Consider the following 18,329-nt stretch of genomic DNA (forward strand, 5'->3'; position numbering starts at 1 on the left):
ACTTTTTCTACATCGACTCGGCCGGGAATCGAACCCGAGACCTCGGAATGGCGTACCCATGAAAACCGGTGTACACACTACTCGTCCACGGAGGTCGTCAAACCAATGTATATACACTTCAAAAATATACAGTTGATAAATCAACCTTATACTAGTTTATATACGTATATTATGTACAGCAGCATATATATATAATAACAGTATGTGCACACAGAATAAAATAAAAATATTGTTATCTTATTTATTAAAAATAAATTTTAGCGAAGAAGTATATATGTATGTGGCTTATTATAATTTCACATTATTATAAATTTTATAACAATAATAATAATAATAATTCGAAAATTCTAACCATTTTTCTTTCAACAAGAACTTATCAAAAATGCATTCTATCAGCGACTTGATATTATGTGTACATTTTATTTGTTTTGTAACATAATTAAATTAAAGGTCGTTCTACAAAAGATTATTTAATTAGACAACTCCTCAATGTTTAAACTTTAACCTATCTTTTACATTAAAGTATAATACAAAAAATAATTGTTTTATCATATAATACATATATAAATAAACCAAAAATCAAACACATTTTAGAAATAATATAAGTACCTATATTTTAAATATATTTACGCTTATACATTATGTCTCTTAGTAGCTATCACTGGTGGTAGCTGCGATATAATATTTTCGGGTAAAATTTCTAACGTCACAGCTTCATCGTCTCCAAGCCAGTGGAAATCAGCCAAGTACTGTAACAATTAAGAAAATACTTGTAATAATGTTTTCAAATATATGTAATATATATAACACTGAAGATATTTGTTTATTTAAATGCGATCTTCCTGGAAATTACCTTACTGGTTTAAAAAATCTCTGCTCTATAGCTCACAATTAAGAGCTCACAGAATATACATCCCATCACGTTACGATCGACAGGTCACGACCCCATAATGAAAAACGCGGGTAAATATGTGCGGTGCGTTGTTTAGGTCAGTAATATTTCGAAATATAATTTTGATTAATATTACCTTCATGGGAATGATTCTAATTTGGGAGTTAGGATTTACAGCGTTCTTTTTTTTATTCTTTTTCTTTGGTGTTGGCCCCTCGGCATCAGCCTGAAATTAAAACAAAATAATAATAATAAATACATATTTTAAGGAAGTTAAATTAATGTATGATACACAGAAATATTTTTTTAGGTGATAAGTTGATTATTGCCTCAGCCTCATACCCGATGGGACGGCAAATGTGACACAAAAGAGTTCAGGAACAGAACCAACGCCAGATTTTTTTGGATAGAAAAACTTAACAACTTTTTTCGGCCCGACCTTTGAACTGAAACCAGTACATCGGGATTTGTCTTATATCTACCCACTAGACCAACGAGGTCCCTCGGCTCGTACCTACTAATAATTTTATAAACGCAATAGTGTTAGTTAGTTCTTCTTTGAAACAATAACGGATTCACGGATCGACCTTGGGGGACTTTATAGCAAGTGAATCGAAACGTAATCGTTGGTGATTAGCCGTTTTCTACGGTATATATATATAGTTATATATACTATTTTAATAATGCAACGATCTAGTTGCGGTTCAGTCGAAGTTAGATTGGAAAAGTATCTCAATAAATAAATTAGTAAACTGGCTATCAGTTACGATTCAGTTAAGAATATTTTTTGTATTTTTGAAAGGAAAAGTCGAAGTTGGATCGGAATAGAATTGAGAACGTATCATGTAACGTTGAAAATTATTAGATTTGGGCCCTTAATTTTTGAATAGTCTTAGTTTAAATGTTCCTGGATAAACATAGACAACAAACAACAGTAACAGCCTGTAAATTTCCCACTGCTGGGCTAAGGCCTCCTCTCCCTTTGAGGAGATTTGGAGCATATTCCACCACACTGCTTCAAAGCGGGTTGGTGATAAACATGTGGCAGAATTTCGTTGAACTTAGACACATGCAGGTTTCCTCAAGATGTTTTCCTTGCACGAGATGAATTATAAACACAAATTTTAACCCACAATCATCGGTTAAGATGCACGTATTCTAACCAATGGGACATCATGGTTCGTATTGACATAGACTGTAGCGACAAATGTTTGTTTTTGTCAACATTACTTTTTTATTACATGCACTAGAATTGAGTTTCTGAGTGGGGCACATTGGAAGTAGGTACAGTTTGAAAAAAAAAAACATATCAGTGACGATTATGATGATTACTCTGAGACTGTTGTGGCGTTTTTTTTTTCAGTGAAGACACGACGGGTAATGCTAGGGTTTTTATATTATAGAAACTTATCTTCACAAATTAACAATAATTTAATTACAACACACACATCGATAGTCGCGAAAGATGCGCGTTCGCACGTCATTAAAATGCCAGGTCCGCCTCACCTGCGGCGCGTCGCTCCGCAGCAGCCACAGCGAGCTGTCGTCGCGCGCCAGCAGCGCGGGGTGCGCGGGGCGCGCGGGCGGCACGCAGAGCGCGGCGGCGGCCGCCGAGCGCGCGCGCCACGCCGCGCTCTCCGACACCGCGCTCTTCGACGCCCTCGCCTTCACCAGGTCGTACTCGATCAGCTGGAAGTTGTCGTATGATTACTAGACACAGTCCGAACGAACGCATCGTAAGAAAATACTTCGGAGCTGCATTATCTTTTAATAATTGCGAAATCTTATTTCATCCAAAACGAATACTTTGCCGAGGCGCAAACTTGGTGATAAAATCTTAACTTTATTTTTCTCCACTTGGTGCGGTGAATTTTTGAATTATTTGAATGAAATATGACGCACTGAGATAACCACTTCGTCCTCAAAACGGTAAATATGATTTATTTATCTAATTTTATTATACCCCATAAGTATAACTTTGCGAATAAAAACTGAGACGGCAGTCTCAGTTTTAAGGATTTAAATCCAAAAAATTAAAGCTATCCCCGTTACACTTTACGCAAAACAAATTAAAGTTTGTATTACGCTTCTCAAAAAAAGTCATGTAATATATATATCACGAGTTTTTATATATGTAGGCTAGTATACATTACCCACAGAAACAAAATTTGCGTTGAACAATAGGTCTCTCTATTATTTATCTGATTATCTTACGTATCGTACGATTACATACTTTACTAAATGCCCGAACTTGGGAAAACAGGTTTTAAGCTCGGACAGTGAGGGAGCACACGTACCGCTGCATTTTGTAGTAGTATACCAATAATTGCGCGATTTTATAAAAGTAAGGAGATATTTACTCATTTGCTCTTAGCAAATCTAAGTAAATAATAGACAGAACCTACCTCTTGATCGACGTAGGCTACGATGAGCTTCTCCTCCTCGTTATCGAATGTCAAAGCGGAGGGTACGCATCTGTATTTAGGCAATGAGACATAGAATCTAAATTTATTGTCTTTCTTTATCCAAACAGCGATATCGCTCTGCGTGTCGGCCGCCACTAGGTAAATCGTTTTTGATGGAGTATCTTTTGATATTTGGAGATGGAGAATACATTTCGACCTGAGGTCTGAAAAAATCATAATTTGTTAAAACCCAATCCACCATCACAATACACTTGTTTAATAATAATTAATTATTCTGCAACCTCTATTTTATTTATCTTAGGTAAATGTTGCTTACATTTTTCACAAGCTATATTCTGCACTATAGTCGCGCCTGCTTCAGGGTCCACTTGTAATACTTTCAGCTCTCCATCTTTGTAAGCGACCATCGTGCGCGAATCCTCAGTAAAGGCCACGCGGTCACAACATTCAAGACCACTCACTAACACTTTTGCTAATGATATATTGGTTTGGTCATCATCCTGTAATTGAATAATATAAACTATGAATATCTTTAATCTTCAACAATGTAATGTATATTGGCAGGTAAATGACAAGAATTTTGTACTAGTTATTGAGTACTTAGAATTATTATTATGAATACAACACCCGGAGTATGGGACATGGTTGATTATAGCAATATGAAAGTTTTTTGAAGTCATAGAAGAAAAGTTGTGCTGATAGTTGGATTTAAATTACGAATTTGGTCGCTGGACCAATGTTTTAACGATAACTCTGTATAATGTCAATATCTGTATGGGCAATTTCAAAAGAAAATTACTAAAAGAGGCAGATTCACAGTTTTGTTATGTTATAAAATTATACATTTAATAAATATTTTATTACAATTATGTATATTAAATTATACAAAAAATATTTTTTCTCACAATACGAAATAAATATATACTAAGACTTAAATTAAACTGGAACATATGGATTTCAAATTTATCTATATGAAAGATTAGCAAATCATATATCAAAATGCTCACCAGCTCCCTAGTCTAGTCTATACTAAATTTAGGTTGATTTGAAAATAGAACTTACACATTCTAACTTTAACAATGTCATGTTACTGTCAGTGGAGTACACAATCAATTCCCCACTTGGAGAAAGGTCACAGCATTTAATTTGCTTCTTTCCTTTCGTTTGAATCGACACAAGTTTAATTGGTGCTTCTGTTAATTTCAAACTCTTAGCTTGATGTTGTTTTTCCGATTTATTGTCAGTTATACTTAAAGCATCTATTTCAGAATCTTTTTCTAGTTCATTATTACTGTCTTTTTGTTTTAGACTCTGATTCAAATTAACATTAGTCACTGTTACATTACCACTTTCATTTACCGCATAGGAACCAAGTTTCCAAACTTCAAGATAGTTGCTGTACCTGAAATGAAAACTATTATGTAAGGAACTCATAGAAAAACATCCTGTTGAACTAAATGAGAGAATTCTATCAAATAAAATAATTGTAATTTAAATTTTTGCATCACATCACACATGTAATTTAAGTATAAATATAATGATTACTTTTAAGTAAATATAATTATCAATATTTATAACAGTATATCTATATATTTTTAACACAATGTTTAATGCTATACCTTAATAAAAGTAATTTCTTTTGAGGACATACAGCTGATCTTGGAGCTGGTATCATAGGAGGAATCCTCATCACCCATTTTGGTGGATAACTTGAAAGAGTCAGATAACCATCTGCCCCAACAGATATCAACTTATCACCATGTATCACAAGAGCCCTGGAAGTGATATAATTGCTTCATAAACACATAAATAAAATAAATTAAATTGATCCACATCACTATTAAAACTCAGCATAAATGTTTTCCCAATAAATGAAAAGCCTAAATTATGATTGAAATGAATTAGTGTATATTATTCTAATTTTTAGTGTTAAAAGAGTTTTGGAACTTATTCTACCATTATGTACTCAATAGATTTATTGATAGTCAAATTATTTTATCGTGGTTTCCTAATATCTATTAAGCATACTAATTGCACATGTAAAAATTTAGTGGTTCTTGCCTGGATTTTGTGCCGGGGTTATGAACTACATGCTACATGGATTATCTTAGCATGCCTACTAAGATATGAGTATTTAATAAATATCAATACCTGACATCATGTTCATGTATATTTCTTTGCACATTTTTCACCCATTGCGCACTCGATTGCTTTCCAGAACTACAGTTAACTTTAACAAAATTCATAATAACTGGATCAACTCCACTGCAGTACAAACTGTTTTCATCATCAGAAACTGCTATTGATAATATATTAGATTTGTGGCATTTGTATGACTCAATCTGAAATTAAATAAATATACTTTGCTATAGTTTAATCATTCATTTTAAGAAGTTATGACTATTGTGTTAGTATTGCAGTAGGTCAATTACCTGATCCCCTAGATTACCATCCCAAAATGTAAGCCTTCCGTGACTATCTCCTGAAATGACAGTATTATCAGACAGGACAGCGAGGCACCACACAATAGTTTCCTTTGCCCTTCTACTAACAGACATTCGACATGTTGCATGACCAGTTTCAACATTCCACACTCTGATTGTGTCAATAGATCCTGGAAAATTTAGTAATATTAATATATACTATGCTGTAATATAAACATAAAATATTCTTTAAATTTATGTATGTTTGATAAGTTACCTGTTACTAACACACTGCCTGTGTTATTAAATTTGCAACACAAAATCCTTCCCTCCTGTTTATCAAAAATCTTTTTGTAAACAATCTCATCATTTTCCACTGAATATAAATTGATATAGCCTTGTTCAGTTCCTACTGCTACCAGAGTATTACTGGAATTAACATCTAGACACCATGCAGCATAACCAGTTAGAATCATTGTAAATTTTATTGAAAGAGTCTCCATATCCCATTCTAATAAAGCTCCTCCAAGGCCTGTCGAAAGTAATCTATGATTAACCCATCCCAGAGCTTCTACAGAAGTATTTGCTTCACCTGGTTTGAATTTAAGAAGAAAAGGTGCAAAGTTTAAGTCCCATATTTCAATAGATGCATCCTGCCTGTAACAATAATGCAATAATAAACACCATGTTCTTAAATTAATAATGGTCTATTTAGAAACAAAAATTACCTTGCTAGTGCTAAGAGTTTGCTTTTTGTATTAAAAGATACACAGTTTATTTGCTCTGGTTTTGGATTATAAAAACGAACACGGTGTAGTTTGCAAGCCATTGTATATTATTTTTTGATAAATACAAATGCGGATACTATTTTAATGCCTCTAGGGCGTTATATACTATATTTAAACTGCTCAAATTAAATAATAATCAACATGCGGTATCGCACTGCGCACATGATAGTGACAGCCTGACACATTAGGCTGACATCGAATAGCTGTCAAGACTCAAATATTATTTGGGTTTTTTTATTTTGGTCTTACATTTTTTGACAAATGGAACTACAGAGTACGCAACTTAGCAGTTGGACCATTTGATTAATGGGATTTTTAAATCTGAACCGATAATTTATGTTTTACTATTGACAAATAATCAATGTTTAATCGTTTTTAATAATCAGAAGAAAAAAATAGATTTTAATTGATACTTTTCTTAAATCATTTTTAAAGTTGAATTTTTGACTTGTTTTGAAAAAAGGTAAAAACTTAATAACTCAAAAATGATTCACTTTTGCACTATCGCAAATACCTCGCACCTCTATTGCCTCCTAACGGGAATACGTCGAATTACCAATAATCCTGTATACTAAAATACAATATTTTTGACATTTAATAAGTTTTAAAGTATCAGAATGAAACAAAAGTAGAGTATAATGAAAAAACTATATCATTGATAATTTCGGATTGGAAAACATAACATTATTAAATTTAGATGAAGACTCGTCATCAGACAAAAGGCTATGTGTTCTAAAGTTTGACAAACAAATAGCAAATGTTGGATAAATACAGAAAAACTATAATTTAATTGATTAAGCAATTACATTTTATCTAGACCAGCGGTAGCTTGTCAGCCAAGTTCTAGTAACAGAACTGGCGAGCAGCACCGTGTGTAATATTACACGAACCATTTGGAGCCACTTTTAACCTCCTCATAACTCAAAAACTATTTGACATAAATGTGTCAAGGTTCATATATTGAGACTCGCGAGATACATATGTGTTTCAAATTTCATAAACGCATCTCAAATGGTTATTTAGATATTAACGTCTAAAAATCGTCATTTTTATCACTGACTGAACTATAGATCAAAACCTACTTCCAGGTATACTAGAAAGTTCAAATTTGGCATGCAGGTAGATAATTAAGCCAATATAAAGGAAAAAATTCAGACCATAGGCAACAATATATTATCCCAATTTATAAGAAGAAATGATTTTTTATGTAGTTATAAAAAAATTTCAGAAAGGACTATTTAACTTGGCACAAATTTAGATCTCACTTATTTTGTCGTTGAAGACAACAACCAAGGTATATTTCATAATATTTAACTTGGCTCTCATTTTTACATTTATGTTTTTGATGGGATTATAGAAACTACTATGGCACTACGGGAGTTTTTTTGTGTCGATAACATTTATTTTTATGTCATTTGCCGTTATTTTCTATGAAATACCTACTATTCAAATATATATATGTACATACAATATCAATAATAAAATTACAGTTAATACTGCAAAAACATTAAACATATATTATTATTGTTATAATAATGGGTTTTATATTTCGCAAAATATTCGTATTGGTTATAAGTAAATAATTCACGATCTCCTAATTCCTTATTTTTTAACAAATTAAAAAATAATATTTTGTTATAAAACAATTATTCATTATTAAAACTTTCACCGGTTAAAATAAGTAACTGTATTGCTACGAATTGGATACATTTTTATCTGTGCATTTTTTAATTTCTATAATACTATTTAATTTTCACTATCTGTGAAATGTGAATTAGTTTTTTTTACGATCGTAGTAAAACTGGTATGTTAATTTTTATCGAAAGAATTCTTGATTTATATAAAGTTATTTACATCTTGTGCTGTAAATCTTTAGAGTGTTAAAATGGGCGACGGACAAAGCGAAAGTCAACCACTTCTAAATGATGGTAGGTAATTGCGATTTTGTTGTTTTGACAGCTGATGATTCAACCAAATTTTTATTTATTTTATTTGTTGCTAAACAAAGTAATAAAGACAACTCGATCATGAGCAAGTTGTCTACTAACTTGTTAGGATTATGCAAGTTCAGGTGTTACTTAAAAAGTAGTAGTAACAATAGTTACGTATTTTTATATTATTATATTTTTATATACACAGGCTTTTTCACAGAAGAGGAGAATGTCAGCACAATCTCACCAATTGGGCCTGACGAGCTCCCTCCGCCGTATAAACAAGAAGGGCTGCCGATGGTAACATGTCGAGTTTGTCAAGCTATGATAGATATTTCTGGGAAAAGAGAACAACATGTTGTAAAATGTTCTGATTGCAATGAAGCAACGGTGAGTCTTTTTAGATTTAGTAAAGAAATTTTGCACATGAAACGCATACCCTAAGTACATACAGAAAATACTAGGCTTGTAGATTCATTTTTACTAAATTGCCTCATTTTACATACCTCACATGCTAAAAATAAACTAAAAAATTTAAAGCTTAACCCATAATTAATTTAAAAAAAAAAACAACTATTGTGTAGTATTTTTGGCTATTAATGTGTGCTTCTACATAAACCTGCCAATGTAGTCCTATTTTTACATCATTTAATACATAAGAAAATCTTACTAAAAACTACACCAAAACTATGTAATAAAATTACCACATTCTATAAATAAAAGGCTCTAAAAACAAATTAAAGGCAATTAAATATAGATTAATAAACAATTTTACATGCTACTTGCCAAAGGAACTGTAATATGTATTTTTCTTTTTTTTTGGCCTTAGATACATAAGTCATGCCTAAGTTACAAGGATGTAGATTTGAAAAAATATAATAAAGTAATTGTTTAACAATATTTTTTATGTCTTGTAGCCTATAAGAAATGCACCACCAGGAAAAAAGTATGTCCGCTGTCCTTGCAATTGCTTGCTGATCTGCAAGTCATCATCGCAGCGTATTGCATGCCCACGAGCTGATTGCAAGAGGATCATCAATCTTGCTCCGTCGCCTGTGACACCTCCTGTGCCCACTTTACCTGGGATGTGCAGGGTCATCTGCGCACATTGTCAAGACACTTTCCTAGTAAGTTACCTTTGATGTTTGATAATAATTAATTTATTTTTTTAAGTACATATATATACCCATTATGCCACGTAAAAGCTTTTTGTTTTAAAATTACCATGCTTATCTACTTTTTAGTCATATTGCCACAGTCAGACCAAAAGACAACAAGGGTCTTAACTACAAGTGGATAGAAGGGAAATCATATGTATATAATTAATACAAAAATATTCAATTATTCAATAGACATGAATCACAAAATACTTGGAAAATATTTTATGTTGTAAATTGCAATATTGTTTTTCATCCCATTTTCATCTTTTTCAACTCATTTCATAATCTTAAATAAATTTAATAGAAAGATAGATAATGAATAGTATGCGTATTAGGTTTGAAACTACTTGTCTGTTTATTATTTGACAACAATACTGTTTAATGAGGCTGTATAATAATATGGCTTAGACTTCCATAAAAAATTTGATATATTTTCAATAGATTATTAATGCTTCTAGATATTATATAACTCTTGACTGTTGTGTATATAATCAATACGCAGTATTAATATTGCATGGTTTGCTGACCACTGGAATTAATAGCGTGCGTTGTTATTTAAGCTAACTAGAAAATATTATAGATTTCACTTTCATATTCTTAATAAAAGGTTTTTTATTTACAAATAAAAATTACGGTTCTGTAGTATCTTGGTTCAAATTTTGTAATCGTATTTTCACCTTTTTCATATCTATTCTGAGAGCATTTTTTTTTATTTAATTCAATTATTAGCTTATCAAGATGGTACGATGGATGGACGATACGGTCAAGTTGATTTCTGATAATGAAAAGTAATCTCTTATTAGTGTTAACAATTTATAAATAAAGATAAAATTGTCTGAAGTTGATGTGCCGTTAAGTTTATATCGAACGCCTTATATAAATAGTGTACATGTTGTTGCCTCGGTTTATGTATTTGGCTTTTTAAAAAGTTATTTTGTCAAGGTTTATTTCCATACGTCATTCTTGGTAGCAGCTCCTATACCAAATAGTCTGATCGTGTCGGATTTTCTATCTTATCCGATTTTGATAGCAGAGTAGTAGAGACTTAGTAGCGTACTTTTGTTTGCATACAAACTTGGCCGATGGATGGCTAATATATACCCTGGCCAAAGTCTGTCGGGAGGAGGGACCTATACGAGAATATACGATGTATATTATCGTATTGGCGTTAGTAACAATCTTGATTTTGGAATTAGATTTAGTTCACATGCAGCTCGTGAGCCTTTTGTCCTGCAGCTGAATTATTATTGGTTATTCCAAGACCGAATTAGGACAAAAGTAATAAGTATTATTGTTAATTATTTTATAGTTATACCAAAGGCTGAAGTCATGATTCTAATTTATTAACTGTAAATGAAGATTCTTTTAAACTTGTCTATGGTGTTGCTAATATTAACAGGAAATTACATCAAACGTATCAAACGTAGGATGACATTTATAGAGCAATCGTATTTCTGCGTGCAGTAGCTGCAGGCAATTGGATGTCATCATTTTCATAACAAAGCATCCTAATGAATTTTCCATTTGATGAATTGCTTCTAATCTTATTGATTGATTTATAATTTTACATTTTCATTATGTTTTTTTGTAACCATAAGTACATTTGGTACTATATTTCTTTCAAATGCACTATAAGGTTTGGCAAAACCCATCAGTAGCATAATTGTCATTGCTGGCGAAATTACAGAACAGCACCACAGTATCTGGCGTAATATTTCAAATAAGAATTTCTTTGTTTTAAAAAAACTTCACGGTATTAAGTATGTACAGATTCTCATATCCAGATTCATGTTTTTATGACTATTTTATCCGAACGTTTAATGCCTATGATTATATTATCGTAGACCTTCGTTATTTGGTAGAGTTAATTTGTCGAGTTGAAAAATTAGCAACCAAATTATGTGATCGATTAAATACAAATATAATAAGAAATGTGGTAACGTATTATGTTATTTCAGCGTTTCTTCTTTGCACTGACTGATTACTGAGACACAATAATATCTGACAGTGTATTAAATCGAATAACTTTTATTTCGTTGAATGGTTTTATTATTAATCTCTTTATCAGTATCTATGTTTTATTTAATTTAATTTAGCTCGTGGCCTATCGTGGTTCATATATTAATTTGGAAAACTTATCGGCAAATGAAATGGTTAGTAGAAGGGTACGTATGTACATACATAATTCAAATATTCAATACTGCATTGTAGGCATATGTTTTTGCATTGTAGATTTAGACGTTGTCTGCCATAAAAATATAATGTAAAGATTTCTAGCACTTATCAGACTATTAACCACGACTATATTTATCACGGCGAAGTATATTAAGAATGAAAAAAACATTGCTAGTGCTATCGCTTTGATCTTGTACGCTTATTCACTGCATTGTCATGACGGCGCATAGCTTCGTCATCAAGTCATTTCAAACTCTCTCATATTGTCGAAACATGTCGAAGTGAATAAACCGTGTATCCTCCTACCAACCTGCAAGGACTTGTCAGCGGCAGTCTTTCTATTCAAAACCAAGATAATTTAGGGATACCTCGTTAATTATGTTTGATATATCGACACCAATAACGAGCAAAATAAGTATTAAATAAAATAAGTCGTAAATATTCGGAAAAAGATTAGTGATTTATAAATTTATTTGATATCAATAATAAATGTTATTGAAATCATAGAAATAACCATGATCGCCGCACGCAACCTTTATTTTAAAACTGTTTACAATCGGACACCAAAATGTGAATATTTAAGTCAATTGATCGTCGGGCGACTTAAAAAATAAATTATTTGATAATGTATTTTCCTCGACGAAGCTTCGAATATATCAGACAAAGGTTAAGCTATGTGTAATTTCTTATATATCAAAATGAAAGTACCCTCCAAATTTCAATGATCTATATCTAGGCATTACATTTTAGTCTGTTCGTTCCATATCTGTCAGTCAATTACGATATATTGTCTGCGGCTTAGTAAATCTCATTGCATTTGGTACATTGGACTATTTGCAAAAAACAAATATTTGAAAAATTTTTAGGCAACTTTCTATTGGTTCTATTCTATATTTTATTCTATATTCAATTTGAGTTGAAAATAAAATATTTAAATATCATCATTATCAATAAGATAATAATAACGCCGTTTCCCACTAAGGGGAATTTACATTCGTTTCTGTTGCTTTTCTATAGTATATACCGCGGGCTCCATGTGCAATATGTTCTATAATAATAATCAGAGGTTTCAGATATAGGAGTGTAAGTAATTGCTATATAGGATGCTCATCGATGCGTGTCGAGTTTTGTAAATTTCACTCAAGAAATAAAAATAATATTTCAAATCTAAATTTAAAGTGAAAACAGCCTACCAAATGATTAAGTATTTTACACTAACATAAGTTATTTATTGAATCGGTTATGGCAATTCGGTCACAAACCATGACTAATGAACAGCACGCAAACATTTAAAAAATAAACATAGTTATGCCCACAATATAAGTCAATATGGTTAAGCTTAATTCTTTTATTAACACGGTAATTTTACATTTTTATTATAATATACTTATATACTTATACATATATTAGCTACGGAGTTACAAATTGACCTGGCTTGGAAACAAAATAGCTTAATTTTTTTCTAAACTGGTTTTATCAAAAACCCGCTTAGCTTAACTTGATATTTTGAATTCCTGCAGTCATTATAATAATATTATAATCTACACATAGTACATTTCTTTTTGAAGTCCAGCCACTGCTTGTTTAACGAAATAGGTTAAGGCTGTTAGCCGTTGTACACAGAAGTAGGGCAAATACATTATCCTCGCACCTGAGCTGTTGTCAGATTAAAAGTAAAGCATATTATTAAATACTTCTTTTTTGTTTTAGGACCTGGTCGTCAGGTTTTATGTATAAAAAAGTAGCCTATGTAGCCCTGTGGTTCAAGCTTACTTCCTACCAAATTTCATCAAATTCGGTTCGGTGGTTTTGCATAGTAACAGACAGACAGTAACTTTCGCAAACAATACAGTATAGAAAAAATTAAACTATTTAATTAATACCTATAATTATACGATATCAAACAATAGTGACACTGTGTGTGTATGTGTTACGGTATATAATAAGTAGAATTAGATATAGGTATAGTACGACACAACTTAGATGTAGCATCGGCAAATTCAATAAAACCGGTTAGTGCCGATTTACACAACCAATAGAAATAGCTCCCTATCGCGCCTTTCAACGCTATTCGACGCTATAGATTCCCGCTTCAGTTCAAACCGAGACATCGAAGTGAATGCACGTGTTAGATTTTTTATCAATTAATAATTAAACTAAAACCAATTAACTTAATCCAAATACACTTTATTCGAGTAGGCTTTTACAAGCACTTTTTAAACCAACAATTAACAATCTATTTAATGTAAAGCTACCACCGGTTCGGAATGTAGATTCTACCGAGAAGAACCGGCAAGAAACTCAGTAGTTACTCTTTTCCAATATCCAAAAATACAATCATGTTAGTTAAATACAATTATACTAACTTTGTATATATAATACTAACTTTGTATATTGATAATTACAAAAAGACACTTCAACTATTCATCAATAATTTAACAAGCAATAACAATTCTATTATATCACAAAATTATATCGTACCTTAATTGTTAACACCTTGCTGGTCCAGGATCAAAGTGAATAGTAAAAAGTCGTAGTCCCGACTAAAGTGTTTTGAACCGAGCTTCCATCACTTATATAAACCTCACTACGAATCACGTTACTCACAATATTGAACAGAAAAGTCAAAGTACCCTCTTATTTAAATATCAATGCTATCAATACAATTCAAAAATAACTTAAATTAAAATATTATTATTACAGAATTGATTAAAACATACAATACATAGTGTAAGCCTTGTTTGTAATTGTCTAATTATTTATTTATTTCTTAATTAATCTGACACACGCGAGTGAATCATTTTGTACACTGCGTGACAATTTAATGATAAAGTAAATATTATTTAATTTTTGTTATATTTTCCAATATGACATCGTTGAAACGAGGTAAGCCATATTATAGCCAGAGTCGGGAAATAATTTATAATGCTTATCAATTTATGAGACGAGAGGCCACAGAGTCTAAAAACATTGTTTTTAGAAAAGATCACTTTCAAAACATCCAAGAGCGAACTGCGAAAGCAACTGGTGTGTCGCGTAGAACAATAAGTGCTGTTTTGAAGGAGCATGACGATGCCTTGACTTCTACTAATTCAGCTGTTGATTGTGCTTCTTATAATGCCACGGCTTCGACTAGTTCAAGTCGTGGTCCCTCCCATAAACCTTTTAATTCACCCCAAAAGTCTAAAAAAAAGAAAGTACATCGAATAAATTTAGATGATTTTCATTAGAAGGAAATATCTGAGTTTCATCTTACTGAAAAAAGATTGCCTACAATAAAATCATTATTAAACAAATTAAAGGAAGACATAAATTTCACGGGCTGTCGAGAAACTTTGATAAGAATATTGCATGAACTAGGTTTTAAATTAAAAAAAAATAGAAAATAATAGATCTCTTTTGGCTGAGAAAGATGAAGTACGACTTCAGCGGATTAAGTATCTTCGACAAATACAAACGTTTAGGAGTAAAGGACGGGATATAGTTTATACTGACGAGACTTAAATACACGCCACCCATACAAAGGAATTTATTTGGATGGATAGGTCTAAGAAAGGTTTAAAAAAACCGACCTCAAAAGGTGATCGATTAATCATTGTGCACGCTGGCAGCTCAAGAGGCTTTGTACCTGGTGCTCTCTTAGTTTACAAATCATCCCAAAGTACTGGCGATTACCATCACGAAATGAATATAACAAATTACGATCAAAACAACACCTCATACCGAATTTACGACCTAAAACAGTAGTGGTCGTAGATAACGCTCCTTACCATAATTCAATTCACAATTCACTGACAATTCACCGAATTCCAGATCTCTAAAAGCAACCATGCAATCATGGCTTTTATCTAAAAATATACCCTTTTTATCAAACCTACTGAAACCGAAATTGTATGAAATTATTAAACGTCACAAAGCAAATCATGTTTAATACTCAATTGATCAAATATTGTCGGAACATGGTCATTCTGTTTTACGGTTACCTCCTTATCATCCAGAATTTAACCCAATAAAAAATATTTGGGCCAAGTTAAAGGTCACGTTAGTTCGAAAAATGTCTCGATGAATTTAACAAAAGTCAAAGAACTATTAATGGAGAAATTTGAATCAATTGGCGTATCCGAATGGGAAAAAGTAGTCAATCACGCGATAAAATATGAAAATGAACATATGAGACACGAGGATTTAACAGATCAATATGTGGATCAATTTATCATCAACCTAAATGACTTTTCATCAGATAGTGATGAATCATTATCTGATGAAGAGTTATATAAAACGACGATGAACAATGCTTCATCGTTCGACGGTTTTAGTGGTGCTATTGGTAATGAGGATATCAGTTTGAATGCGTGATCATTCCAATAAGAATAAACTGTATTCCACAAAATAAGTTGTTATTAACTTAATAAAGATTTATTACCTTGGAATTTTTGAATACTAGCTACGTACTCTATCATTCCCATCAAATGTAAATAACTTACCTTTTTGAAGTCAGTTAAAACAAATAAAAATTTAATAATGTGACCATTTATTTTGCTATCAACTGTAGGTAAATTTTCGCGTCAGTTCGACGAATATATTTGGTTATATGACATTACTAGTTATTACGATTGCGTAAAGATCATATTCACATAAGAAATAAATAAGTGTTGATGTTTTGGGAAGGCGTACTTAATGCGGATGTGATCGGTTTTACGAATTTTGCCGATGCTACTATTAGATCTAAGTTGTGTCGTACTATACTTTTGTATGTTATCGTCGTATGTAGGAAATGATATCGGAGCCTGTATTGATACTCCTAAGAGTTATTTATATTGTAGATGAGACTAGGAGTGCTGTTGTATTTATATTTCGCAATTTAATTATAATATAAAACACACGAACAAACGAATACATCATCTGAACTATAATATTATTTCCATTTCTTTAAATACTAAAACGAAACTGCTTTTGATTTTGTGTTACAATGATATTTTTTTTCATTTTATTTCATTTCAGTATCAAACTATGAAAGACTCACCAGTGCGGTGCCCTCACTGCCGGAAAGTATCTTCGGTGGGTCAGAGCGTGGCCCGAAAGCGAGGCATTAGATTCGCGGTGCTGTCTCTGATGTCCTTCGCCATCGCGCTGGGGGTGACGCTCGGCACGCTGTCGGCGGCCAAGACGCACGGAGGCGGCGTGTACGTGGCGTACGTCGGGGCGTTCTTAGTCGCCTTCATTCTATTCAGCCGGGCCATATATTATTTCGCTATGAAAGTGAGTAAAATCGAAGGCCCGATGTAGATCATCAACGGAACGGCTTTGGTTCATGTGATAGTATGACTAGGAAATATCTCGATTCCATATTGCATTATGTATACATATATTTTATAGGATTTGTTAGATAAAAGTGTAACCATTTATATTGATAAAGTGGACTGTGGTATTTTGTTTCGAATTGATTTTATGACAATTACGTAGGTTTGTATACTTTAATCGCTATAGATATTTGCTTGGAGTTATAAATATAATTTTAACGCTTTGACTGTTACCGAAGTAAATTATTTGGTAACCTAACAGTAGTTAGTATGCATTCCGACATTAAAACTATGTTAAAGTAAAATCTACATGGGCGATGTAGAAAACGATAGTACTTGATATTGTAAAGAATATTTGTTTTTGCTAAAGTGTGCAGATTAAAAATATTTGCTACGGAAATTTGTATGCGGTATAAAATAAGCTCTGTAATCTCAGATAATTGGTATTTTACAACTAGATAATGCTTACGTACACGTTTCTATAATTTGTAGATTTATTTATCGACTTTGAAATTATTTAAATGAAACTTGTAAATTGAGATAAGTGTAAAGTACATCTTTTAAAAATACCTTTAAGGTTTGTACACACGAGAACGTACATAGATTCGGTATTGAATTCAATGAATGCGTCGACAAGATTAAAACGTGTCTTATAGTCAGCGAGATACGTTTCTAATTTGTAAGAAGTATTAACAAAATAAAAAAAGTTGTCAGAGAATATCTGAAAATAACTTCCTTTACATATAATTCTGGTTCACAATAAATAATATATTGTTAGTTCTCTTAAGATTAATTAGTTAATTTCATTTGACTCTAAAAATAAAACTATATAAAAAAATAAGTTTATTTCAAATCAGTAAGATGAATTTGATAAACAAAAATGAACATAGTATATGTGCTAGGTATTAATGAAAATATAATGTATTGTACTACTATATACCTGTATGTTATTGTATTAAGTAAACTGAACTTTATATTACTGAATTTATTATTATTTTTAACATAATCTTCGTTGTGACCATGATCCGAACATTTAACCTGAAAATTTAACCTTAGATTGTAGTTAGTCAAAATTTAGCTTCGATTTTGTATTCATGCTAACGAATAATTCCGAATATTATATTGGATTTGATCTGCATTGCCTATTCATTATAAATACTTTTTTTCTTACAGATTATATATCTTTCAGATTATAAGATTTTTTTTTAAATTTTTTTGTTTTAAACTAACATTA

General features: G+C 31.8%; 2 protein-coding genes across 4 annotated transcripts; one reads left to right on the forward strand and one right to left on the reverse strand.

The window, feature by feature from the left end:
* Positions 1-109: 109 nt before the first annotated feature.
* Positions 110-6,724, reverse strand: LOC125069586 (U3 small nucleolar RNA-associated protein 4 homolog). The gene is made up of 11 exons (XM_047679123.1): positions 6,470-6,724; positions 6,019-6,398; positions 5,751-5,932; positions 5,470-5,660; positions 4,938-5,093; positions 4,381-4,720; positions 3,635-3,818; positions 3,298-3,521; positions 2,399-2,581; positions 1,029-1,118; positions 110-749 (listed from the first exon to the last, which is right to left on the reverse strand). Exons 1-11 carry the CDS (start codon positions 6,568-6,570, stop codon positions 633-635), a joined length of 2,148 nt encoding a protein of 715 aa, XP_047535079.1. The 5' UTR covers positions 6,571-6,724; the 3' UTR covers positions 110-632.
* A 1,578-nt stretch (positions 6,725-8,302) lies between these two features.
* LOC125069577 (type 1 phosphatidylinositol 4,5-bisphosphate 4-phosphatase) lies at positions 8,303-17,890 on the forward strand. Of its 3 annotated transcripts, none has more exons than XM_047679113.1 (4): positions 8,303-8,457; positions 8,681-8,850; positions 9,378-9,587; positions 16,797-17,889. In XM_047679113.1, the coding sequence occupies exons 1-4, from the start codon at positions 8,415-8,417 to the stop codon at positions 17,079-17,081; spliced, it is 708 nt and encodes a 235-aa protein (XP_047535069.1). In that variant the 5' UTR covers positions 8,303-8,414; the 3' UTR covers positions 17,082-17,889. The 3 variants fall into 3 exon arrangements, with proteins under 3 accessions (XP_047535069.1, XP_047535068.1, XP_047535067.1); XM_047679112.1 differs by having other exon boundaries at positions 8,306-8,457; positions 8,669-8,850; XM_047679111.1 differs by lacking the exon at positions 8,303-8,457 and adding an exon at positions 8,542-8,614 and having other exon boundaries at positions 16,797-17,890.
* The last annotated feature ends 439 nt before the right edge of the window (positions 17,891-18,329 follow it).

This window comes from Vanessa atalanta, chromosome 15 (assembly GCF_905147765.1).
Source record: "Vanessa atalanta chromosome 15, ilVanAtal1.2, whole genome shotgun sequence".
Taxonomy (NCBI): Eukaryota; Metazoa; Arthropoda; class Insecta; order Lepidoptera; family Nymphalidae; genus Vanessa; species Vanessa atalanta.